Raw genomic sequence first — 25,846 nt, 5'->3', positions numbered from 1 at the left:
CCCCAATGGAAGACAGTGTTTTTATGCTCTTGTACCTGATCAGCGCTGCCACCATTCTGTCATGTCAAGTATTACATAAACATTATAAACTAAAACTCACTTCTTCAGTCTTTTAAAATGTTTTCATCATTGAAAGACATTTTCTGAGCCAATATTACAAGAAACAAGCCGTTAGTACAATGATGGGCAACCATAGCCCTTCCAGACCAGGTATTAGTTCAATGACTATGACAGGCTGGCAAGTGGATAGAGGCCCAGAGACAGACTGCAGTTCAAAAAAATAATACTTTTATTATAAATATAAACACAAAACAAAAGGGCACAAGGGCCAAAACAAAGGGATTTAAACAAATAGAAAGACACAAAACTTACAAAAATAAAGGTTTCTGGTCCAGGCAATGCCTTCACTGGAACAGAAAAAACAAAAAAAACCCACAAAACAGCAAACCAAAACCCAGCAAGCACAAACACCAGCTTGCTCCCTCGGCTCCCTAATGGGAAGCTGAGGCTTCCTTTTATGTCAGGTGGCTGGGTGCTGATTGATCGTTAATTACTCTAATCAACCCCAGCCACCTGAACACAATAAACCCAGGCAGGTAAGGGAATTTAACCCCATAACTGCCAATTTATAAAGGGCAGAGCTCTGCTCTGCCACAATCATGTCCTAAAGTGTGTAAATGAACTAGTTAAACATCTCTCCCAGCTCATAATGTAAAGCTTCCAGTTAAACATCTCTCCCAGTTCACAATCTAACGATTCCAGTTAAACATCTCTTACAGTTCACAATGTAATGATTCCAGTTAAACATCTCTCCCAGTTCACAATGTAACGATTCCAGTTAAACATCTCCACCAGTTCACAATGTAACGATTCCAGTTAAACATCTCTACCAGTACACAATGTAACGATTCCAGTTAAACATCTCTACCAGTTCACAATGTAACGATTCCAGTTAAACCTGGTGTAGAGTGGCCCTCCACGACTGGACTTTCCCATCTCTGAGTTTGATATCATTTTTTAAATATAAACAGTATCTCATCCATAACTATAAAACACACAACGATATGTTATCTTACTAAATCAATAACAGCGTAATCTATGACAAAGTCGAAATCTTAAACGGTTATTTTAGTGTTACTGCAGTGCATAAAGGACGCAGTTTAAATGCAGGAACCCTTTTTTGACAGCAGATGGCAGTGATGGCTCAGAGTCAGGTGCAATCTGTCTTAATGGTCTCACAGGAAATTAATGAAGCTGTTAAACTGAGCCTTTGGCATTTAAACGTAAAAGCACAATAACCTGGCCAGCCTCCACCCTCTCCTGTGTGTGATTGAATCTCAGCTGCAGGAGAGCCGCTGGGAAACACTGCACCTGCTTTCCATGCTCACTGGTCCTGATCCAGAGTGCTGTGTGCGGTGTGCTCGTTCATGCACCACCTGATTCAGCGCCCTGGTGTTCAGCCTAGCTGCCGCTGCCCTGTTTGAATGGGAGGAAGTGCACTTCCTTGGGTGAAGCATGTACATCAGTTAAAGTGAATGTTATGACTTTATCAGACGGGAGAAATTGTGGTTTGTTTCCAAGTGTCCAAGTTTCTAAGTGTCTGTTTGCTCCAGGGACCCTGGCCATTCCTGCACTGGAAACATTAGTTAGAGGCAGGTCAAAAAACTGTAACGGCCTAACAAGATTATGTACATTTTAAATATATGTTATGACTTTTGACGTCTATATACATTTAAAGTTAAGCCAGATAACTATGACAGCTTATTTTAGTTAAAAATCCAACATGATTGCTTGGCCAGTTCTTTAGAATGATATTTTACAAGCCTTTGTAAAAGACTGGGCTTTCTCTTCAATGCACTTTCCTAATGACAGGGGGAGGAGCATTCGGAATTCCCAGTGTGAACCTTCAATCCAGACTGACTACCCTGCACTGCACAGACCTGCAGCAGTGTATGTGCCTGTTGTGTCACTCAGCGGGCCTCACCCTCTCTCTGTTTAACTGGGAACAGGATGTGCTCCTTGTCTGGCTGTCCTGTTTGCCAAAGGCACGGCAGCAATGTGAGGTCAAGGGGATTCTCCTCTGGTTAATTGCATCCTCACACACTCTCTATCACACATCTCTATCTGATCCCTGCTTGCTTGCTCATGGTGTTGTGAGGAATGTCACTTATCAGTCACAGACACTGGGTTAACCGAACAGTCATGACCCACTACACTCACTGTCTGGGACCATGCTTTTACCAAAACACAGTTTCCATCCATGCTATTGGTCCTCAGTCAGCCCGGCAGAGCTGCTTGCCTTTTTTTTATTTCTTTGACGGGCTGGACAGAACTTTATTGCAGCCCTAGTCACAAGTATGATTCTTGTGTAAAAGCCCCTCAATACACTTTACTAGAAGCAATAAAGCTCAAAAGAACTGCACTTTCCTGAAGCACAAGAAACCAGACTTCACAGAATCTGGTTGCTGGCAGGTTTTTTAAATATTTGCATGTCCTCAATTACAGTTTTTCTCGATCACTTAAACACATTTTCTGAAACAATATCCTACAGTACCAAAACAGTTAACATACGAATCAAGCCAGTCTTGTGGTTTGAAAAACTTCAAAAATCCTTTGCAAAATGCAACATCTCAAAATACATGTCTCATTTGTCACCAAATGAAAAGCTCACATTATCAACCATTTCACAAAGGTGCAATAAATTCAAATTATAAACATCAAAATGTTTAACCCTGTTTATTAATTTTTTCCTCATACCATTTCTCCCTGATTACTCTTCTTACTTTATTGGAAATTGTGTAATGTGATCACACATGTTACCTATAGATGTATATCTTTTTATTTTTCAGTAGCCCCAGGTGACCCAGACATCGCTGTAAACTTGTAAATAAAATCATAGTTTGCTATAATTACAACAGAAAACAAACTTTAACAAAAAAGGAATTTTCCAGGTATTCATCACCCAGCCTCTGACTTCTGTTAGGCCACATGTTCTCATCAACATCACAGAGAATGTTTTCTCTGGCAAGACATCTCTGGACATGCATCTGGAGAGATGTCTTGACATGCCTCTTCCATGACCCGGAGAAGTGTTGCCTGCTCATGGAACAATATCCTACAGTACCAAAACAGTTAACATACGAATCAAGCCAGTCTTGTGGTTTGAAAAACTTCAAAAATCCTTTGCAAAATGCAACATCTCAAAATACATGTCTCATTTGTCACCAAATGAAAAGCTCACATTATCAACCATTTCACAAAGGTGCAATAAATTCAAATTATAAACATCAAAATGTTTAACCCTGTTTATTAATTTTTTCCTCATACCATTTCTCCCTGATTACTCTTCTTACTTTATTGGAAATTGTGTAATGTGATCACACATGTTACCTATAGATGTATATCTTTTTATTTTTCAGTAGCCCCAGGTGACCCAGACATCGCTGTAAACTTGTAAATAAAATCATAGTTTGCTATAATTACAACAGAAAACAAACTTTAACAAAAAAGGAATTTTCCAGGTATTCATCACCCAGCCTCTGACTTCTGTTAGGCCACATGTTCTCATCAACATCACAGAGAATGTTTTCTCTGGCAAGACATCTCTGGACATGCATCTGGAGAGATGTCTTGACATGCCTCTTCCATGACCCGGAGAAGTGTTGCCTGCTCATGGGGATTACGGTCAGACACTTTTCAGCACCAGGCGGAAAGAAAAACTCCTCTATGGGGTTCAGGAAGGGAGAGTAGGGAGGGTGGAACACCATTGAGAAGAGTGCATGAGCTTTAAACCACCCTCGGACAAGCGCAGAGTGGTGCAAGCTGACATCGTCCCACACAATGACAAAGTCTGTCAGCTCTGGCCCTTCCAGCACTCTCTCTTCTGGGGGATAACACTTTCATACATTGAACCTGGGAACACCAGCAGGCATGTTGTGTTATATTGGCCTATGGTGGTGTTATGGGAGATTACACCATTTCTAGAAATGGCAGCACACATGATTATATTTCCTCCACACTGACCAGGGACATCAACTGTGGCACGATGACCAATGAGATTTCGTCCACGTCTCCTTTTTTTGGTCACATTTAAACCAGCCTCATCCACAAATACGTATTCATGAGGAGCAACACTGGCATCAAGCTCCAGTATTACAATATCAAGATTACAGTAAACAGTTAGTCTAACCATTACGGCAGTGTATATGTTTACATTACAGTATAGTAAAGAACACAGTGCATTATGATTAAGGTCTGATAGAGGATTGAAAAATTTAGCAATTCTCGTTGCACATGTGAAGTTTAAAGTTTGTGTGAAGTGTTTTACAAGTGTTTTGCAATCATTGTGAAAAGAACTATAAAAACACTAATGGTTTTGCAAAGGAGGCCATTGTTTCGGTCGTGCAGTTACTGGTTTCGGTTTCTTTGACCACAGTTTCATTCACATTGATTTAGCAATTGAGAAAAACCATAATATAAAACTATAACAAGTGATAGCAATAAAAGAGGGGTCAGTAACATCGTCAATAGGCTAATAAGTGGGATCAGATGGGTTTTAAAGCTTTGACACTATTTTAAGCACCCTTATTTCTAGCCCTGACACCCCCAGGCACAAGTAATCACAGCAATTAAGAAATTCCAGGAGAGACCGAGGTCTCCTGCTTCTCCACATTCTTGACAGTCTCTGGGCTTTTGATACTTAATAGTGAGCCCTGTTAGTGAGGAGAACCTGACTAATCTGTTCAATAGAAAACCATTAGTTTCTGGGACACAGGTTTTTCCTGCAGCACAGCTTGTATGGGCATTTAAAGGGTAATTAGCAGGGTTCAGGAAAATCTAGTGTTCTCTGTTCCCATGTGTTGCTACAAGTGTTTAAGCAAAGTACCTGTATTTTTCTTTTAATTGATGTGTGGCAGAGTTTAGACGACAGATCTCAAACCCCAGTGCACTAGAACAGCTATTTTGAAAATAACTTTGAACAGACTTTAAAGTTAGAAGTGCAAACAGCTGTAGCAGCACGTGGCGACGCTATATTTTTCTGAACCTCGCTACTTACACTTTAAGGGCGATTACAAGCATATTTTCACTTCTTTAATTTTTTTTTCGCTCCGTGCCCACTTTCAGTTCCTCTTTGTGCTGAAATGGCTGTAGAACTAAAAGAAAAAAAAGAAAAGAAAATCAAAGACGATAAAGAATAGTTCTCACATTCAGCACCATAATAATAAAAAAAAGCTTGATAATTAATTCCTATAGTGTCCTCTTTATTCCCTGTACAGTATTGCTCATCCATACCATTATATGTTTAGACACAATTTAGATGTTTGTCCGAGATAAACTGGAATCACAGATATACTGCGCCTGTCCCTTTGTGTTACTCATGAAAACACTTCTGTGAAGCAAGGCTGATCGTGGATGACTCATGTTAGGCAATGCTGTGGCAGTTTGACTAAGAAACCTGTCAATCATTGCCATCCCTTTCAGTGGATGTGAAGGGGGGCATTGTCAATACAGTGTCAAATCACGGCTAGGCTCCGAGTCAATTGTATATTGAAAGATCATTGCATCAAATCACTTCTGAAGTATATTATGCAGCTGAATATAATTTTTTTTCTGACATAAAAGGCTCTATTCATAGTTTTGTTAGGGCTTGGACAGAGTTTTGCAAAAAGAGAATAAACTCCAAATTCTTCCGTGAACATGGTCCAGGGATCAGGGATCAGGGTTCAGGGTTCAGGGTCCAGGGTTCAGGGTTGTGTCAGTGTTTCCCAAAGTGGGGGTCGCAACCCAAATATGGGTGGTGTCAAGGTTTCTGATGGATTGCCAAACAATCTATAAAATACGACGTTCAGTGCACACTGTTAAGATTTAGTTCAACTATACAACTTCTTAAGTTTATAGTCAAAATAAATATAATTTGCATACAAGTTATTAGCAGTAATTATGTAAAAAATGTTGTTTTATCACCAGTCTTCTGCTTTAAATAAAGCATAAGGTGTTTAATGATCAGTCAGGTAACACACACACAGCTAACAATCGTGCACGCTCCCCCAATCACAAGCATGCATACCTTTCCACCATCCATTAACTCAATGCACCCACATAGTCCATTTCTCCCCACGAGGGCTCTCCTGCAATGCATGTCTGCGATCAACTGTATCCCCATTGTCTGCATGAAGGGGAACTCAAAAACCTGAGCTAGCTGTCATAGTCGTAGAAGTGCCCCCCTCACCCCTCCAGGTTCGTGTGCCTAGTCGGCAATTCCGGTCCTGGAGGGCCAGTGTTCCTCCTGGCTTTTGTTCCAACTGTGCTCTAAATTACTTGGACCAATTATTACCAATTATTGGTCTAATTAAGTAATTTAGAGCACAGTTAGAACAAAAGCCAGGAGGGACAGCAACCCTCCAGGACTGGAATTCTCCATCCCTTTTATATAGTGTAGTTACATATAAATGAAATGGCATTTTGATTGTTTAAGAAGTATTTCAGTTAAAATACAAATAGTGAATAATTTTGGGTCGTGAAATCATTATTCCTGTGTTCATTTGGGTCACCAATCAACACGTTTGGTAAACACTGGTTTGGATGATAAGATTTATAACCATGTCATTGTACTAAAGGGACAGAAATACAGTGATGTGTTGGAGGTGACGATCCCTCCTGCCAGTTATGGTTCATAGGCAAATGCATCCTACTTAGTGATAATAGCCAAATACCTGCATTTGCATCACTCAAAGTTTAAATGAGCTCATCTGACATTCCTCGTAATTAGAAAGGCATCGCTCATGATAACATTATGTTGTATTCCAGCGTCATTTGGGCGATTTCTCACGATATTAGAATTAGCAGGAACAGGCTTTGTTTCCTAGTAACTGGGGTTCACAGCTGTGGATGAATGAAGTTTGACAAAGTAATGGAAATGAGCATGAAAATGGGCCAGTTCGACTGATAAAGTGAATTCTCTTCTAAAGCAAACCATTCTTTTAATGCAAAGTTAGCAGCTATCTGTGTAACACATGACCGCGCCTGAATGATCTGGCGTGGCAACGTCTGAACTTTGTCCACGGAATAGTAGTGTAGAGGGTGGGGGGTCTTTGGTGAGTGACAATTGGAAACTACGTGAACCAATTAATGCTGAAGCCATGTTACATCACTGAAGGTATTACGACTACAGAATTTAGTTTTAATTTACCAGATCACTCAAAACTCACAGGTTTCGTGATATAGGGCAACTAAAACATCATACTGGGCAAAAACAAGGTGAGGCAACCAAGAGATAAAAGTATGACACTATTTATGAAACACGGCTTCTGTTAAAAGAATTATGTCATACGTGATCAAACTGAGCTCTGCACTTTCACTTTTCATTGATCGATTTGCTGGTTATAATTTTGCTGTGATTATTTGGTTGTTTTATTTTACTGATACTGATTGTACAGAATTGTGGTGGTCTGTACATACAACAACCTGCTGGGGTATTGTTAGAAACCTAAAATTGGGATACAATACGTTGCAATGGAACTGCACTGATAGTGGCTGTGTTTCGTTCTTTTTGCTTGTTACAGCAGCTACCTGGGCCTGGGGTTTTGGGTTGACCCCTTGTAGGCCAGCGGGACAGCATTCAGGACTTGAAGAAGCTGGCCCTGGGTTTTGAAGTGGCCAGTCTGTGTGGGGCTAATTTACAGTGACGAGAACAAGGGCCATTTTTTGGCATGGAGTGATGCTACAAGCTGGGACACAAGGAGGTTGTATCTTTCTGTGCTACGGCCTCCTTCTCACGGTCAAGAAGCACCGGGACCCTCCCTGCTTATTAGCACAATTGAACTTGTTTTTAGATAGGGTTAACCTAATCCAATTGTATTAGTAAGAATCGCTATTTTAGATGTCATTGATAGTTGGGATTACATTTTATTGTGTAAATTGTTATTTTGATAAAGATTATGATGGCCATTCAATGCAATAAAAACTTACTTACCTCTGTTGTGGTCCTTGGACAATCATCTGGGGGCGGGGGAAAATCGAAGTTAGTGTCCCAGAATCCCAAAAGAACCTGCAGAGTGGAAAATGGGAGAGTTAACTTTTGTACACAGTTAACAAGGTTTGGTTTATTGTCACGTGGCTGGTGCTACCAGTTTTGTGCGTTTAACACGTGACAATCACATACATGATTCAAACACAAAACTCACACTAGAAAAGCAAGTAACACAAGTAGATTACGATTGACAAAGAAATAATCCAAAATCAGGTTTCAATACAGAAACTACAATTAACAGCAATGGGATAATCAGAAATGGAATTCTGTGCAGGTACGGTTAGCATCAGTGATGTAGTTAAAGATTGAATTTCATAGAGCATTGTACAATTAAACAGGCAGCTCATAGAATCAGGAGAGTAGTGTTAAAATGAGTAATTACTATGCTAAATATGATTCTACAACCAAGTAATTAGTACACTCCAAACCAAGAAAATATCACACAAAAAAATTTTCTAAGCTAAAGAAACATGCACATTGTCCTTTCTAAAAGCAGCATGCAAGGTTCCAGGAATACAAACACACACAACTTGAAACAGAACGTTTATAAGCTTAACTCCTGCAGGGAGTGCCCAATACCACATTAGCACAATCTTTTCACACAACGTGTACAGGTTGGTTGCAACCACAGACCGCTCAACAGCCACATACGCAGCTTTAACGACACTAAACGGGTTAGAGCAAAAGAAAGCTCAAAACAATTATACTATCCATCAACGGGACATAATCGCAAACAAACGTGTAGAGCAGATATTCCCACAGCCTTGCATGTCCGCTGTTTCTCTGCTTGCACTGCCTTTTGAATGGTAATGAGGTGCAACAATTTATCTAAGAATTAATCAATTACACCTGCCACATTCTCTCAGTCTTTAAACTCACTTAACAGATAGCACTCGTTACATTTGAACAGACCTTGTGTAGCACTGCTAACCTACATAAGATGAAAAGTCTGTAACATAAAATGCGTTTTTTTAGTTTACTAAAAACAAATAGATGACTGAATAATAGCAAAGATATATTAAAAAGAGATACGATTGAACCAGGCTGCGTTTGTGCTTATTAGACATGTTTAAATAGAACATCCATTTGTGTGCATTTTGACTTTACTCCTTCAAGTATAGACTACCGATTGTCCTTGTGGTCATTTCAAAGGCATTGAGATCCTTAAATGGGGAAACTCCTTTCCTAAATCAGAAAGAGACACACTGTGGAGCTCAGTGAGCAAGAGATGACTCAAGAGCTATCCACTGGACGGCACAGCTCTGCACACTCAGCTTTGATCTGGGTGGAACTAGTGCATCATGCATTCATGTGTTGAGAGCTGTTTAGTAGGGGCACAGGAAATCCATTTCAAGGCACTGCCATCTTACCAGCAATGTGGCTGTCGCAAGATAAGGGCTGCAATTGCGTGGGTTGGCCTCAGCCTTTGTTCAGTATGAACCCGGAGGAATTCCTGATGCGTGTGCTATTTACAGAACCTTTAAATGGACCTGTGAGATTAAGCTGCTGCCCTCAAGACTATTCCTTATTTAAAGGTGCGGTCCCAGAGGGTTTCAAATCCAATCCTTAACCCTTTGTGACCTTCAGAACCGTTTCACTGCCCAGCTTCACCGTCGCACAGCAGAACTTTTCATTGCAAACATTATAGGGAACCTTCCACTCTACAAGCCCCACCCCACCAACTGTGAACTTGCTACTCTTCTAATGTTTCCATTCTGCCAAAAGAGGCCTCGTGTTGCTGTCCTTACAAAAGAGCCATTGCTTTGCCATTACAGTCCATTGTATTTGATAAGGGATGTGCATACAAGCCCTGTTGCAACACTTATTTATTTACGAGACTTATAATTTACCTGCAATTAAACAGCACCCCTTAACCCTGTAAGCCTCCACAAACCATAAACCTGATAGAGAAACGCACAGTCATAGCAACTCTATAAACCACCTGGCATATGCTGCTCACCCCTATGTGCCTCACATGAATCATTACGTCTCTGTATAGTGCAAATACTGTATAGTACATTTTGACCGAACTATAGCTTTATAGTTTTGTGAGCGTGTTTGTTTTGTACTGTGTAACGTGTGTGTTTGTGTGTGTGAGTTACATTAAGGTGTGTGAGTACAGTAGGTGTTAAAAGTGTATATTTTTTGAGTTTCTCTGTACCGAATATGAAAATTCTTTTTTGAATAAAAGAGTTTGTACCACAAATAAACCACAGAGAACCCAGCGCTTCCTGTATACAAGCTGTCAGAGTGAAGAGGAGGCGTGGCTGTGACACACACACACTGGAACTGCTCTGAACTCAACAATAGGAGCTGTCAGAGTGAAGAGGAGGCGTGGCTGTGACACCCACACACACTGGAACTGCTCTGAACTCAACAATACAAGCTGTCAGAGTGAAGAGGAGGCGTGGCTGTGACACATACACACACTGGAACTGCTCTGAACTCAACACTCAGAAAGAGAGAAAAGATTCCTCATTGAAAGAGTGCGCTACCTTGAAGAAGGGCTGCTAGCTCTTTAGCACCGCCCTACTGTGCAGTGTTGCGTGTTCCTAGAGGAGACCCAGAGGGCAAGACTTGCTGGCATTACCAGCAATGGCAACACAATGGATTTAGAGCAAATATTATATTGGGGTAATGATACCATTGCCCTCTGGTACTGCTATGGTACCATAGCACTGCACTGGGTCTTAGTCCATTGCATTGTAATACCATTCTACCAATGACTGCTACCACTGTAGCTCTCTTATGTCACAATTGCTCCTATAAAACAGAGCCGCTACATGGACCTTGTGGTGCCACTGAAATATAATTGGATGAGGACTGATTACTGTATGCACAAAGTGACCACTAGTGCAGCAAGCAATGCTGCTCACGATTGTCGGCTCAACAACCATTTGTCTGGTCCCCGGAGCTTCAGTAAAGCAGGGTGCGTGGCATTGCACACGTGAAGCTGGCAAAATCGAACTAATATCCTCTGACCGCCCAACACTTATGAACATCCAAAGACTTGATTGGCAGAATAAAGAAAACGCACCGTATAGCGAAAGTGCAGGTGCACAGTGAGGCGCGTCTGTGTTTCTTATGGAAACGAGCTGCGGTGCTACAGGCTCAGCTTTACACAGTTTCAATGCGTGAAAAAGAAAACCTTCACTGACATTCTTACCACATCAAAGCACCAAACAACATGCGCTCCACCCAGCACGGCAGTGCGCCTAGCAGCGGCAGCATTGGTGCGGGGGGGCGGGAATCAGCAGAAAGTGGGTGTTGCTGACTCTGCTGTGTGCAACAATTTGCATAGAGTTTTTGCCTCCTCAACTTCCTGGTTCTATTGCCATTGGCCCAGGTGTGCAACTTAAAATGAAAAAAAAAAAAAAAAAAAAAACACAAATGCACGGAGATGTTTTCATCGCGCAGATCCGGCTTCGAGTCGCAGTGCTGCCTGGTTGTCTAACTTTCTTTCTCTCTCTCTCTTTCCCCCAACCTCTGGCTATTCCAATAGTTTAGCTAATTTAAACTTGGAATTATCAGGAAGCGGTCTGGGCTGTGAGTGCGTGTTAATAAAGTATTGCAGGGCTTGTGGCGGCGCACGACAGATCGGCTGCATGAACTGAGCTCATCTGCGGGACTGTTTTATTTATGTATTTCATTTTTTTAATAACACGAGTTAAAGATGTCGGAAATGTCCAGTTTTCTGCACATAGGGGATATTGTGTCCTTGTATGCAGAGGGCTCTGTAAACGGGTTCATCAGCACTCTGGGGTAAGTGAAATCCTGAATTGGACATATTATTGATAATATTAGTAATATTTTGCAAGCTTTTTCTATGACGGACAGTTAAGATTTAGTACGAAGTTTCAAGTTGCTAAGTGGAATAAGAGGAGGCGGGTATCTGCTAATAATGTGGTGTGTGTTCATCGTAATGTATCGCGGTTAAACATGTTTCCACTGATGCGCTTCAGGCGCACTCTCACGCACAGCACGTTTTGTTCATTATAACTTATAATATTATAACTAGTATTGTGTATTAAAAGGAATAGTAAAACCCGCCTTGCCACCTGACATTCAATTGGAAAGCCCCTTGTCAGAGAATACTTCAGTGTAATCTAACCACACTGTTATCGCAAGCGGCCTTTTTCAAATGTAGGGTTTGATTGTATTGTGCCTTACAGCATTGGCTGCTGTGAAAAAGGCATTTTTACCAGAAATATTGAACAGCTATGAATTACAACACCTGCATTCTAGGGCGATGTGGGGATGAATGCAGAGTAATAATCTAAAGCCCATTTCGCAATGGCATTCCTACCCGGATACCGACCCTGCGTAGTGTGAAGCCACCTACCTGGGTCGTACCCGGGTCCCAGCGAACCACCCGGCTTTATCAAAAATGAAATCGCGCAGCCGACCCACATGGCACCAGGTCCTGACCCAGGTTAAGCGTCCCAGTGTGAAAGCAGAAGTACAGTAGTTGTAGCCTCTCCTTGGCTATAAGGGAGCCCTTTATACCATTGAACAGGTTATAAAGCAGCCTTGCAAACAGACCACTGATTTTTATTTGTTGTTGAATTTTGCAAGGCTAATGCAGGAGCTGTGTTTTAAGGATCCCTATGGCAATCCAAATTATTATTTAAAGATATCTCAAGTGGCTGTTTTGAGATCTGTAAATCATTTGCAGGTACCTGTAAATAAACTGCTTTGACCATATGTTAATTTTATTTTGAGATATCGAAAATGAAGTGGAGAGATCTCAAATTGACTTACAGCTATATTTAAATAATGTTTTGCTAGCATGGCACGCCCTCTGTCATATAGAGATATCTCTAAATAACTCCTTGTTCATTTAAGAAATCAAAATGAACAGGAAGTCATTTCAAAGCTCTAAATGAGGTCCTGTGAAAATGCTTTGTTTTGAGTGGACTTCCTGTCTATTTCGCGGGGTCTTTAAGTGAACGGGGACTATTTAGTGATAGTGGGGTTACATTACACAGGGACTGGGGGCGTCACATCATGTAAGAAAGTTATAACCTGCGTTGTCCAAGTTTGGTCCCAATTTCCTAAGCTTTTCCTCCAGTGCAAACTTTGCTAACCCTTTTTTTTTTCTTTTCTGGAATAACATAATGCAGGTTTCATTTTAAAACCCCGTCCTTTTTTTCAGATTATGTCCATTTGTAATACCTTGACTGTGCCTGCACTCTCAGCCAGATCTTGCCACTCAGGCTTTTTTTCTGGTCTTAGCAGCTTCATGTTCATTTTGTGCAAATGTTTTGTATTGACCTGATCTTTTCAATTGATATAAACTGTGGTGTAGAAACAAAGGGAAGTTGTTTGTCAATAGGCCATTAAATGTTTTCAGATGTGCATCAGCCAGCCCTAGAACAGACTTGCCTGCTGTATTAGTGGTTTGATTCCATGGGCCCTGCTTTAATTCCATGTCGGACCCTGGCAGGATCAGCCCCTCTGTGAAGATCACTGGAGCAGGCTGTGTTTAGGATTCAGACAGTGCTGCTCATTGCTTCCATCCCACCTTCCTCACGCCTAGGTTGGGAGCACTTCACCGCCCACACATTTGCATTTAGCATATCCTGCATGCAAATAACCAGTCCGGGGTCCTCAGTATCCAAAGAGCATTTGCTATTGGAGGAAGGCATCTGTTTAGAAAGCACCCGTTTGTTAAAAGCTTGTTTTCCAGTGCTGCAATCGACCCTCAACAGAGCCCCGGGACCCTGGGCTGGACTTGTGTTCTTGTGACTGTAGCTGTACCCCCTGGAGATTTCTGAACTAGGGAAGATTAGGGAGGTGGTTAGATGTGGCACATCAAGAATGAAAAAAAAACCCACGAACAACTTGGTCTAACTTATTTAATTAGTAAAACTTTTCATTTAAAACTGTTGTCTACGCGAGCCAGAGTTTTGGTTAACTGGGTGTTATCTCACGCTTCCTCGTTAAAATGTGAGGCATATTTCTATTTTGATTACATCTGTGCGTCTGTCGGTTTCCAGGTTTGATGGTTATCAGTTTGTAAAGGCGGAGAGACAGGCAGTTAAGGAATGGTAAGGTTGAAGGCATTGCCAGTTCTAGTCTCTTGACGTTTAACAGATACTGAGAAGAACGCTGATGAGCGCACTTCGTCAAATCGTTTAACTTCTTCACTTGATTTGATCAACCTACAGATCGCACTAATAACCCACAGCTGAAGAATATCCAGGTCATTTCAGAGAGATTCGCTTCTATTTATTTTCCAGACATGTATGGCAGCTGTGTTCAGCTGTTTCTGAATTCGACTCGCCCGTCCCCATGCACTCTCGGAATCAAAATCTTAATTACATTTTACTATCCGTGCAATTCTTGTTGTGTTTGTCAAAAAGAAATAAGCCGTGCTTCTTGTCATATCCCATCATTGATTTCTCTAAGTCTGTGCAGTCAGTTCCTGTCCCTGAAACCTCACTGCTTTGTAGTCTTGAATATTCTGTACAAGTGTACAGTAGCTTATGGAATGTACCTTTTTAAAAGATTAAAAACCACTTGTTCCTAATTCAGTTTAAGTAATGGAAAAGCTTTCATCAAACTGCAATCACCTAAAACGTGTCTTTCATTCCTTAAGTGCATACATCAACAAGACCAGCACAGTACAGTGGTCAAGAGATGAGTATCAGTTTGAACAAGTTTAGAGAGAGTGCTCTCGTTCTTGTGTGATCTTGTATCCAGGGCTTTTAACAATGTCAGTCCACTTACTGGCATTTAGCAATTGTGTCTTTGTGCTGTTGTTACTGTCTGTCTTTGTCATATTTTACATATATAGAGAAATAATACTTTGAATTGCTAAGGGGTGGGCATAAGTCATCCAGCCTTCATCGCTAATTGACCCTACAGAACTATAACCGAGCATGGCAGGAAATCGCTCTACTGTGTGTTGAACGGGGCTGTCTTCAAGAAGGGTCTTCAAGACCTGTGTATGAGTCGGCAGTGTTGACAGACTGTTGTGATTTGTGTGTTCAGGGACTTGAGATCTCTGGCTATGTCAATGTGGGAACCTGGCTTACAAAAGGAAAATCTTCTGCATCAAATATAATAAAATTCATTTCCACTGTGTGGTTCTCTCCTCGGAAGGGGTAGAGTGGAGGGGTGCGCATGTCGCTTGTCAGAGTTTAGTATTTATCTAGAGAAGCGTTTATCCAGTTCTTGGACATTTGTCACCACAAATTGTGTCACAAGAATTCATCGGAGCAAACGTCTAAACCTCCATGCAGTGCTGGCGTACATAACTGTTAATGTAGACAAAGCCTGCCCTGATAGATGCATGGGGCTTTGCAGCTTGGTGCCATGCTGCTGTTGCACTGTGTGTGTAGCACCACGATGAACAGGTGGAGTCCATGCAGCACGGTTATCATGCCAGGCTCCTGTTAATCTGTGTTGCTATTGAGTGGGGATGTTTAGCCTAGGGTAAAGCAAACCAGTGTTAGAAAGCAATGGTTATGTAAACACAGAGTGAAAGTGTAGCAGTGGGTAAACCTGATACCGTAACTCTGGCGGTCTATTAGGCCAGCTAGTGTGACTGTGTTAAGTGTGTAGGTGGAGTGTTAAACTACTTATCCCAGGATCTCTTCCCCCTCATATTGCCTTATGGACCTTTGGGAGCTCTCCAGTTTTAGTTATTTTTTGTAAGGTGCACATGAAGCTGATCCTTTTAAAAGGTATCCCTAAGGAAAGCTCTGTGATGTTTCTGGTATCCTATTCAGTCCTATTGAAAGTCCCCAGGCAGAATTCCATATTGATATCTTTTGACTGCTAATAGTGATTGCTCTCACATGGTAATTAAAGTGTGGGAGCAGAATAAAGGCTCCCAGAAGTTGGAATGCACACACCGCAGCTCTACAGTCACTGCTCCCCTTCTCAGGAATTCACTCATTTTATTCCCACTGCACCACACCCGTAGGGCTTTATAAATAGCTTGGCTTCCTTTGCTTTGGTTTTGTGGCTGGGATCTATGGGAGAGATCTTGTTTTATTTTAATAAGAAATGCTGAGTCATCTAGGAAATTGATATTAGTGTAGGAAAAGTCTTGTTGCATGGCGGAGCACTTTTTTTTTTTTTCAATGACAGCGATTCAGCATTGATGGAGGTTTTGTTGCCCATTCACTTTATTTTATCTGTGCCCCCCTGCTGAGCAGGGTTTCAGTGCTTCTACTGTAAAGCCTTGTGCTTCGCTGGCATTACAGTTGAAATGACAACGAGGAGACTCTGGGTTGATAAAAAGCAGTTCCTGATCTGACATATCCGCAGAATAAGTTTGCATTAAAGAGACAAGACCCCCAAAGCCCTCTCTTGAAAGGGTTAATCTTGTACAGATCAGTAACAGAATCGCTCGGCACAAAAGGCAAATGTGGAGGGCCGCCGGACAAACACGTTTGCATCGAACAGGCTAAACTAAATAAGAGCTTCTTTGGTATGTTTTTTTTTTAAATCTAAAAAGGAGCAGATAATGTCCCTTAACAATATTTACTGCAAAGCAAGTGTTTGATGGATTGCAGAGTTGGTGTGGCAGCACTGGGTATACACGTGGGAGCTCCGCGGGGCAGTAGGAATGTTCTGCTCTGAACATGCGATTGTACTGGAAACGCAGCACGGAGCCTCACTGGTTTGAAACACTTGGAGCAGCTGTGCTGAGGTTAATGTGTCTTTTCTTCTCTCCCTAGCCTGATAGATGACAGATGTGTGGTGGAGCCAGCTGCTGGCGACCTTGATAACCCTCCCAAAAAGTTCCGGGGTAAGTCAAAATCGGGACAACCTGTCCGATCATAGAGCCTGTCTGTGGGGTACGAGCTGGTAACTCGGACTCAATGTGTCGGGCACTCTGTTTCCCTGAGATACAATGTGTTCTAAGTTAGAAAGCCGATCTCCACTTCATCCAGAGATTGTGCCCTTGTCTTGAGCACGAGAGGCTACTGTCTGACACAAAGTCTAAAGACGTGCATGACTGCATTATTCATGCATTGTTTTATTTATTTATTTATTTATTTATTTTTAAACCTGATTTATAATAAATAAAACAAAAACCATCAAAGTATGTATTGTGATTTAATATTTGTTTACCGGATCATTTATACTTCTCAAAAAATGCAGAAAAATTAGGTCACTAATTAGTATTCAGTTGTACGACGAGTTGAAAACTGTAAAGTTCATGAGCAGTGCAGAGCGCACAGTCATATCGGAGTGGAAGTCTGCTCAGTGGAAAGCATGTCTGCATATGGGCGAATGATCATTTTCAAACTATACTATACTGACCTTTGAGCTGCACAGTGGTTTAAAGATCATTTAAATTTTATTTGTGAGTCGTCCTGCGTACCCTGTATGACTCGTAGAAGTCCCCCCCTGGTTGAAAACCCCTTCTCCAGGCTATGAAACTTCTTCAAGTAGGTTACCCCCTACAGCAGCAGCCTTGGTTGGCTGAAGGGGCCGCTGCGATCTGTGAATTGCCATTCCTCCTGTTTGATCCGTTGATTTAAGCTAAGAGGGTTGGGTTCACTGTGCTTGGGATGGTTGCTGAACTAAACCTGGCTTGGAACAGACAGCCAGGGTGCCGATGAAAGAGAAAAGCGTCTGAACATAAGACACGTCAGCTGGCTCTGTGGTTGTTGACGTCAGCCTAGCGTTTGATGCTGGGTTAAATTGGGAAGATAAAAAGAAAATGCATGCAATATTAATAGGAGTGGTTTATTATGGGAACTTGTTTATCTAGGGTAGAACCGCTGAGACGCAGTGTCCTGCTCCAGTTTTATAGGAGATGAAGTTACTGCAGTGTGAAAAACGTACTCTTCTTGGCCCCTTCCCCACACTTACACTGCCCTGAAAGGTTTAAGAGTGTCAGAATTGGAGCTGATTTCTAGAAATTCAATAGCTGTTTTATAGTCTCCCAGACAGTGCCAATGCATGACAGCCTCCGACCTGATAAAAACCACAGCATCCAGAAGGAGGTTTGAGTCACTCAGATGAATGCTTGTAACAGGAAACCGTTGGAGCAGGGAGCGGGTGTGCTGAATAAATATTGACTGGATCGCTAATCAGGAGATCAAGCCTGTAGCTGATACCCCAGGGCTCCTGTGAAATTTGCTGAAGGAGATCAGGCTGCTGTATACAATGCAGTCAGGGGAACCTTTCGGGGTTTTGGGATTGCCTGGTGGCTTTAGTATTCACACACACCTGAAGATTTATCTGCCCCACTCTGTGAGCTAAGACCAGACTGCGGACCGCTCCTTCCTCCCCCTCCACCACTACTCCCCCTCTCCCTGTCTCATGGAAGTCCCCTCTTCTCTCCGCAGACTGCCTGTTCAAGGTGTGTCCTATGAGCCGCTACTCGGCACAGAAGCAGTTCTGGAAAGCCAAGCAAGCCAAACATGACAAGGATAAGATTGCTGACGTGGTGCTCCTACAGAAATTACAGGTGATTATTTAAATGTGTCTGTGTCTCTGCTTGTCTTTGTCACCTAGCTTGTCTGTTGCACGGCTGCTCAAACACATATTTCCACATTCCTCCAGTAGCAGAGCGCAGAAACGGGCAGAGCTGTGTAACTCTTCCATGATAAATATGTTCTACACACCACATCATGCATTCCAGATTTCCTTTAGTACTCTTGGTTAGTCAGGTTCTAGCCTGCCAGTATGCCTTTTTGTGGAGTCAGTGATTTCAGTGCGGGTGGTTAAACAAACGCTGTATACCAGTTTTGCACTTGGAGGTGAACTAAACTAAACTGGCTAAACTCATGCCTGCAGTAAAGCAAGGGCATTTCACTAGCAGTGTTTGTTTGCAGCTTTAAAGATATTCAGATGTTCTGCCCTGCCTCACAGCAAGAAGTGAAGACTGGAATGTTATCCAGATTCCTGGCTGTATAGATAGGGTAACTTCAGTAACAGGCTGAATGCAAATCTCCAAGGGAGGCGGTTTTTCAAAACTTTGAATGTGGATTTTTTTTAATCCTGTATTTTGTGATCGAGATTACTTTTATCTGGACGACCTGCCGGAGCCTCATGATGAACCTTTCTTTAGCAGAACCACAGCAGGGTGGACTCGCTGGGTGGGCAGTGAGGGATGCCACTGCAAATATTTACTTCTAGAAGGATCCTCCATTGACATTTCACATTAAAATATATGTCATTCTCCCCACATCTTTAGATAAAAAAAAACTTTCCACATCATGTAAATAAGTGGAAAACAAAGCTGTTCTTAATAAAAGCTGCACCACTAAATGTGTTTTGTTTAATCAGACGCACGTTGTTAATTTGCTAGCATGGATACAAAACTTAATATGTGAAACCTGTATTATATATTCTATTGGACTCTATTAGTGCGTGTTTTCTATCGGAATTCAAACAAAATTTCTACGTTCTATGATTATTTAAAATTGACATCCCCCTTCTCAGGAGGATCAAAATGATCCTGATATTTTGGATCAAAGTAATGCTGATCTCCTCTTTTTTAAAGTCTGAAAAACCCAATGACAACATGTAATCACGATTAAAAGTGCGATCAGATTACCAAAGCGAAATCCGGACCACAGTCATCCCGATCGCTTGTTGACGCTTTGAAAACCTCAGTTTCACAATATCATCCTGGTCAGATGAGGAAATGGAATTAGCAAAGTCTTGTAGAAGCAACCCCTGGTGTAAAGAATCTCAAGAACGCTGCTTTTCTCATTACATTGAACGCTAAGCTGCCACTTTGTTATGTTGCGTTACAGTTTAATTTTCCTTTCATGACCGAAGGTGCCAATCGGCACACAGAGCTGGCACTTGGTCTGCGTTCGAAAGGGTTGTTTTCTGGGCGCTTTCAGAGCGCTTTACCACCCGGGATGAGCTGACGGTATTTTGTTGCGTTGCATTTGCAGCACGCAGCCACGCTGGAGCAGAAGCAGAATGAAACGGAGAATAGGAAAGTCCACGGAGAGGTGGTCAAGTACGCCAGTGTTGTACAGGTAAGCAAGCCTTGTGTTAACAGGTAAGGGGCATCTGTGTGCAGGTGTGATACCTACATCATGGGCAGGAGGCACCTTGGAGATGCTGTACACAGGTATGGTATACATCACAGCTGTATAAGCCATTGTTAACTTGTAGGTGGCAGTATTTAAATTGGACCAAATCTGAATGAGCGCTCAAGTGCTCAGTGCCTCTGTGCTCTGCTTCTCTGCCAGTTTCCTTGTCAGATATTTACTCTTTAGTTCTTTGTCTCTGGGCAATCACTCCCCCCAGGGTGCTCAACAATTCGCAAACTAAAAGACTGATTAATGACACAAGTTCAATATTGAGCCAAATAAAACACTTTGCTGATTTTGGCGTAAGTCCTACAAGGTGTGTTCCTGACACATCAATGGTATTTTTGTTATTTTTTTCTATAACTCATATGCACCTTGTTCTTCTTATATTAAAATACATAATGGATTACTAATTGTGTCTTGGGCATGTCAGATCTAGCAAATCTAGCAAGCACAGTAAAGATGGCCACGTTATTGAGGCTCTGTAGAGTGCAGGTACAGCCTGAGACACAACTGGAGAACTGAAGCTGACAAAGCTTGTGGTTCATGCCTTCATCAGGGTAAAGTCAGTAGCCCAAACATTCTGCCTGCCCGACGTGGTATTTTAAATAATGGGTGAAAACTGTTCAGCTTGTAAGGCTTAGTGGTTAAAGTTGAGGGACTCGCCTGCACCAGACTTTGTGGCTCGTTTAGGTTGTGGCCAGATAGTTAGCACTGTAAGAGTTTACTTGGTGCAAACAAGAACGGTGACAAACCAGGCATGTCTGCAGTGTTTCACTAACAGTGGGACGTGCTGCTGCAGGGTAACCCCATGCCTGCTGTCTCCCCAGCTCCTGCACATGAAGAGTAACAGGTACCTGACAGTGAACAAGCGCCTGCCCGCCCTGCTGGAGAAGAACGCCATGAGGGTGACTCTGGACGCCACGGGCAACGAGGGCTCCTGGCTCTTCATCCAGCCCTTCTGGAAGCTCCGGAGCAACGGAGACAACGTGAGGACCTCGCGCACAGACACACGCACACGAACAGACGCTCTCACTCGCACGCACACGCACTGAACACTGTTCACAGACTGTCTTATATATGAAAGGATCGCTGGTCCTTCCCAGCCTGTGTAACAGGCAGTGCTGTGTGAGATTGTGTGGTGTTATGGGTCCTGCAGACTCATGCTGGTGAGAGGAGGTACTGCACTGTACTGTCCGGTGCTCCCTCATTATAAAGAGGTCCTTTATACCACAGCACAGGTTAGAAGGCGGTATGGTTATTGCATCCTATTTGCCCCATAATACTGTTACACTAGCACTTGTATTCTTGTTTAAAGGCAGGACTCAATATGCAAAGTCTCTTACCTGTGTCTCCCGGCTACATCGTTAATAAGGAGAGCCCTATAAGAGGATAAGACCTTGTAAAAATAACAAACACTCTGTGGTCCTCTCTGGTGCTCCAGCTGCTTGTTCAAACCAGGTCCCTTATTATTTAATTGAGCCAGTTGTATTTAATGTAGTCAGAAGTGTGTATCACTACTATAACTCAAAATAATGGTTCTAATCTCACAAACGCAGCTGGGGCTTTTAAAACGCTGCCACCGTACATTCAACAAAGCACTGTCGCGGAACAAAGCTGCATGACCTTTGAAATTCAGCACAGGGTTTCAGAGCTCGTCTTGTCTAGCTTTATTATTGAAATAATGGGGTGCGGGGATATTAAGCAGTCCGCGCCCCTGCTAAGTTTGTGCACAGTGAAAACACTTCCATTGGAGTATTCCATAGGTAAAAAGCAGGTGCATTAGGTGATAACAGCAGCAGTATTTCCCTTCATTCTGATAGCTCCTGTTTGTTTGAGTACCAATAGCCAGATTGATTCTGTGCTATACTGCCAGGAGAGCCTGGAAACCAGTATGTCTGCACAGTGTCTGACTGCAGTAGCCAGTTTATATCGATCACCTGTGAATATTCACAGGCTCATGGGTTCAGCTTTCTCAGGAGAGCTGGTTTGCTGAAGCACTTCTGCAGGAACCCGGCTATAAAGCTGTGTTCTGTGCTGAGGAGTTCAGAAGTTCATTTGTGCTTCCTTCTGTTTTCCCTTCTAAAAACAAAGTATACGTGTGCACATCCTCTGTTGTTCTCGGAAAGATCCCCAAATCACAGTAACGGCAGGGATATTTTGGGTTAAGTGGAAGTCCAGGAAGTGAGGCGATCAGTGATGTATGAATTCAGTCTAAATAAGCAGCACTCCACATTTCCTCGGTTTGTTCTGCAAATCTCATGCACAAATGTGTGTCCACCGCCTGTGTGCTTAAACACCCAGTCTTTGATTTACTTGACAATCCTTCCTCTGTGTAACGGCGAAAAGACAGTTGCTGTGACTCAACGATCACTTCCTGCAAGCCCATGCCTTAAGCTGCTTTACAGAGAGCCCCAGTGAAAGGAGCTGTTGTCTGTGTCAGATCCTTATGATGCTGATTGCTGGTGTAACTCTTGTGTCTGTGTTGCAGGTGGTCGTGGGAGACAAAGTGATCTTAAACCCTCTGAACGCAGGGCAGCCACTTCACGCCAGCAACTACGAGCTCTCCGACCACCCGGGGTTCAAAGAGGTGAGAGCAGCACAGCAGCAAGGGGCACATTCCAGCTCTGTAGCACCGTGCAGGCATCCCGGAGCGCTTGCAGGCTCGTGTTTGAAAGGGTTAATGAAATGGGTCTGAACGTTTCTCTTGCCCCCCCCCGTAGGTGAACTCTGTGAACTGCAACACGAGCTGGAAGATCAACCTGTTCATGATGTTCAGTGATCACAGGGAGGAGGTGCTGAAGGGGGTGAGTCACAGGCTGCCCAGTTAGCTTTGCTTCTGTCACGGAAGTGACTATATTGTTTCTTTCCCTGCTTTGTTAATTGAGGTCCAGAGTTCACTTTTAAGCATGGTCCCTTATCAGTAGTTGTTTGCAGTTCATTTAGCTTTCAGTTCAATTCACTGCTGGCTGGGGACTGCTTGTTGACTACTGTGCAGTGTTTGTTTTTCTCCTTTCTCACATACAGTATTAGATCAATACTGAACTGCAGTATTGAAGCAGCTTATAATAGCAAGTCAACGTGACGGCAAAAAAAAAAAAAGTTATGGGAAATTCGTAACTATAAAACATTCCATGAAAATATAATTTGAAATGTTTGTCTGGGAAGGGGTCTGTCTCCTGTTGAAGTGTGTGTCTGGGAAGGGGTCTGTCTCCTGTTGAAGTGTGTGTCTGGGAAGGGGTCTGTCTCCTGTTGAAGTGTGTGTCTGGGAAGGGGTCTGTCTCCTGTTGAAGTGTGTGTCTGGGAAGGGGTCTGTCTCCTGTTGAAGTGTGTGTCTGGGAAGGGGTCTGTCTCCTGTTGAAGTGTGTGTCTGGGAAGGGGTCTGTCTCCTGTTGAAGTGTGTGTCTGGGAAGGGGTCTGTCTCCTGTTGAAGTGTGTGTCTGGGAAGGGGTCTGTCTCCTGTTGAAGTGTGTGTCTGGGAAGGGGTCTGTCTCCTGTTGAAGTGTGTGTCTGGGAAGGGGTCTGTCTCCTGTTGAAGTGTGTGTCTGGGAAGGGGTCTGTCTCCTGTTGAAGTGTGTGTCTGGGAAGGGGTCTGTCTCCTGTAGAAGTGTGTGTCTGGGAAGGGGTCTGTCTCCTGTTGAAGTGTGTGTCTGGGAAGGGGTCTGTCTCCTGTTGAAGTGTGTGTCTGGGAAGGGGTCTGTCTCCTGTTGAAGTGTGTGTCTGGGAAGGGGTCTGTCTCCTGTTGAACTGTGTGTCTGGGAAGGGGTCTGTCTCCTGTTGAACTGTGTGTCCGGGAAGAAGTCTCACAGGTCTGTGTCGTGTTCTGCGCAGGGCGATGTGGTCCGGCTCTTCCATGCTGAGCAGGAAAAGTTCCTGACCTGCGACGAGTACAAAGCCAAGCTGCACGTCTTCCTGCGGACCACACTGCGGCAGTCTGCCACCTCTGCTACCAGCTCCAACGCATTGTGGGAGGTGGAGGTGAGTCCAGAGCCAGGGGGGGCAGGGCTTATCTGGGAAGAAGGACTGGCTTGGGTAGGGCGCTCCATAATGCAATCGGTTTTAAAAACAAAACGTTATTTGTAATGTTTAGTTCATTATTGGACAGCATGGACTAGAGGTAGGGATTCATATTGGGCATGCTTTTCTAATTATTTAGAATTCATTTTTAGATTACAAAAGTGGTTTATACAGATGTGCTTCTTTGTGAAGGCTTGTTTGTTCTCTGTACAGGTTGTCCACCATGACCCCTGCAGGGGAGGCGCTGGCCACTGGAACAGCCTCTACAGGTTCAAACACCTGGCGACCGGACACTATATGGCAGCAGCGGTAAGCAGGAACCCCACTGGGGTCAAGGCACAGGCAATGCTGTGCTGAGTTATTCAATTAGAGTTGACGGTCACTCATCTGAACCTGCTGGCACCGAAACTAGTGCCAGAGGACACATTAAGAAAGGAAATGTTAACATTGGCATTCATGAAGAACCAGCTTGGTTACGTCAATCAGATACTAGGAACTGGAGAAGCACTGATAGGCCGAATGGCCTTCCCTCCCTGAAATTATTCTTATGTTCTTAAATGAAGTTCAGACTTGTAGGTCACTTTGGATTAGCTTTTATTTATTTAGCCCAACTTAATTTTTTTTTTTTTTTTTAAAAATCTGTATTAATTTTCTATAATGGTCAAACATGAGTTGCAATAAACAAATCGCTAGTATGAATACTGATCAAAGGGGTGTCGGGAAAGGGTCTGAATTTCTGTAGCTTGCAGTAAACCAGCATGGCAAGAATGGGGAATTAGTGGAAAGCCCAAACTGTGCTGATTTTATAATCTTCATTTTCTTTACCGTGCAGGAAAACCCCAGTTACAAAGGAGACAGTGTGGAAGCAAAGTCCTCGGTAAGCAGCAGTGTGAAGAAGATGCAGGTTTCTAATCTGAACTGTGTAGCGCACACACGTGTTTATAAAGAGCAGAGAGAGTGTTGAGAAATGCACCACATGAAGAGTCAACCCTGGGTACGGTGCACTATACTGTGCAATATTGGGTACGGTGCACTGTAGTGTATACAAAGCTAGAAATATTTACTACCCCAAATTCATTAACAGGTTTCACCACTTAGACCAGGAATCCCAATTAAAATTAATCCTGGGAGAGAATAAAGAAATCGCTAAAATTGCTGCAGAATTTATAACGAATTGCCACAAAATGAGGGACAAAATATACATTTAAAATGTAAATAACCATGTCTCATAGTTTTTTATTTTATTTCCTTTTATTTCTTTTTGTTTCCTTAAATGATTTTCAGAATTTTTCTGGGAGGTGTATGACTTGGAATCGTCGCTCTCTCTCTCTCTCTCTCTCGCTCTCTCTCTTTCTCTCTCATATATCTATATATATATATACACCTGACACTGAATGAAACCTGGCCACTTGTTAAACCGGTCTGTCTGTGTGCTCATGAGAGCCATCTGTGTCGCTCTTGTGCTTCTTGCTCAATACTCCCTTGTTGTGCTTCCCCACCAGACTGACAGCTCGTGCAGCAAGAGAAACGCAGGCGAGAAAATCAAGTACAAGCTGGTGGCTGTGCCCCATGGGAACGACATCGCGTCGCTCTTCGAACTGGACCCCACCACGCTGCAGAAAACGGACTCCTTCGTGCCCAGGTACTGCGCCTGCTTAGCAGCGGACTGCATGCTTACCTATTTCTAAAACCGGTGTGTAAGAAAGGAATCCTCCTCTGATGAGCAATAAAGATTTACTTAGAGAGATTCTTTCTAAGATTCTGATCTATACAATGC

At 42.9% G+C, this 25,846-nt stretch overlaps 1 protein-coding gene across 2 annotated transcripts in view; it reads left to right on the top strand.

The window, feature by feature from the left end:
* Positions 1–11,404: 11,404 nt before the first annotated feature.
* The window catches only part of LOC121299669 (inositol 1,4,5-trisphosphate receptor type 3-like), a 41,174-nt gene continuing 26,732 nt past the window's right edge, over positions 11,405–25,846 (top strand). For both annotated transcript variants that reach the window (XM_041227558.1, XM_041227557.1), the window contains exons 1-11: positions 11,405–11,791; positions 16,723–16,793; positions 18,346–18,467; positions 19,909–19,995; positions 20,883–21,041; positions 22,544–22,642; positions 22,776–22,859; positions 23,884–24,030; positions 24,283–24,378; positions 24,902–24,946; positions 25,572–25,711. In XM_041227558.1, coding sequence (XP_041083492.1) covers positions 11,703–11,791; positions 16,723–16,793; positions 18,346–18,467; positions 19,909–19,995; positions 20,883–21,041; positions 22,544–22,642; positions 22,776–22,859; positions 23,884–24,030; positions 24,283–24,378; positions 24,902–24,946; positions 25,572–25,711 — 1,139 coding nt within the window. In that variant the 5' untranslated portion in view covers positions 11,405–11,702. The remainder of the gene's footprint in view (positions 11,792–16,722; positions 16,794–18,345; positions 18,468–19,908; positions 19,996–20,882; positions 21,042–22,543; positions 22,643–22,775; positions 22,860–23,883; positions 24,031–24,282; positions 24,379–24,901; positions 24,947–25,571; positions 25,712–25,846) is intronic.

This window comes from Polyodon spathula, chromosome 25 (assembly GCF_017654505.1).
Source record: "Polyodon spathula isolate WHYD16114869_AA chromosome 25, ASM1765450v1, whole genome shotgun sequence".
NCBI lineage: Eukaryota > Metazoa > Chordata > Actinopteri > Acipenseriformes > Polyodontidae > Polyodon > Polyodon spathula.
This window is presented reverse-complemented; position numbering and strand designations above follow the sequence as displayed.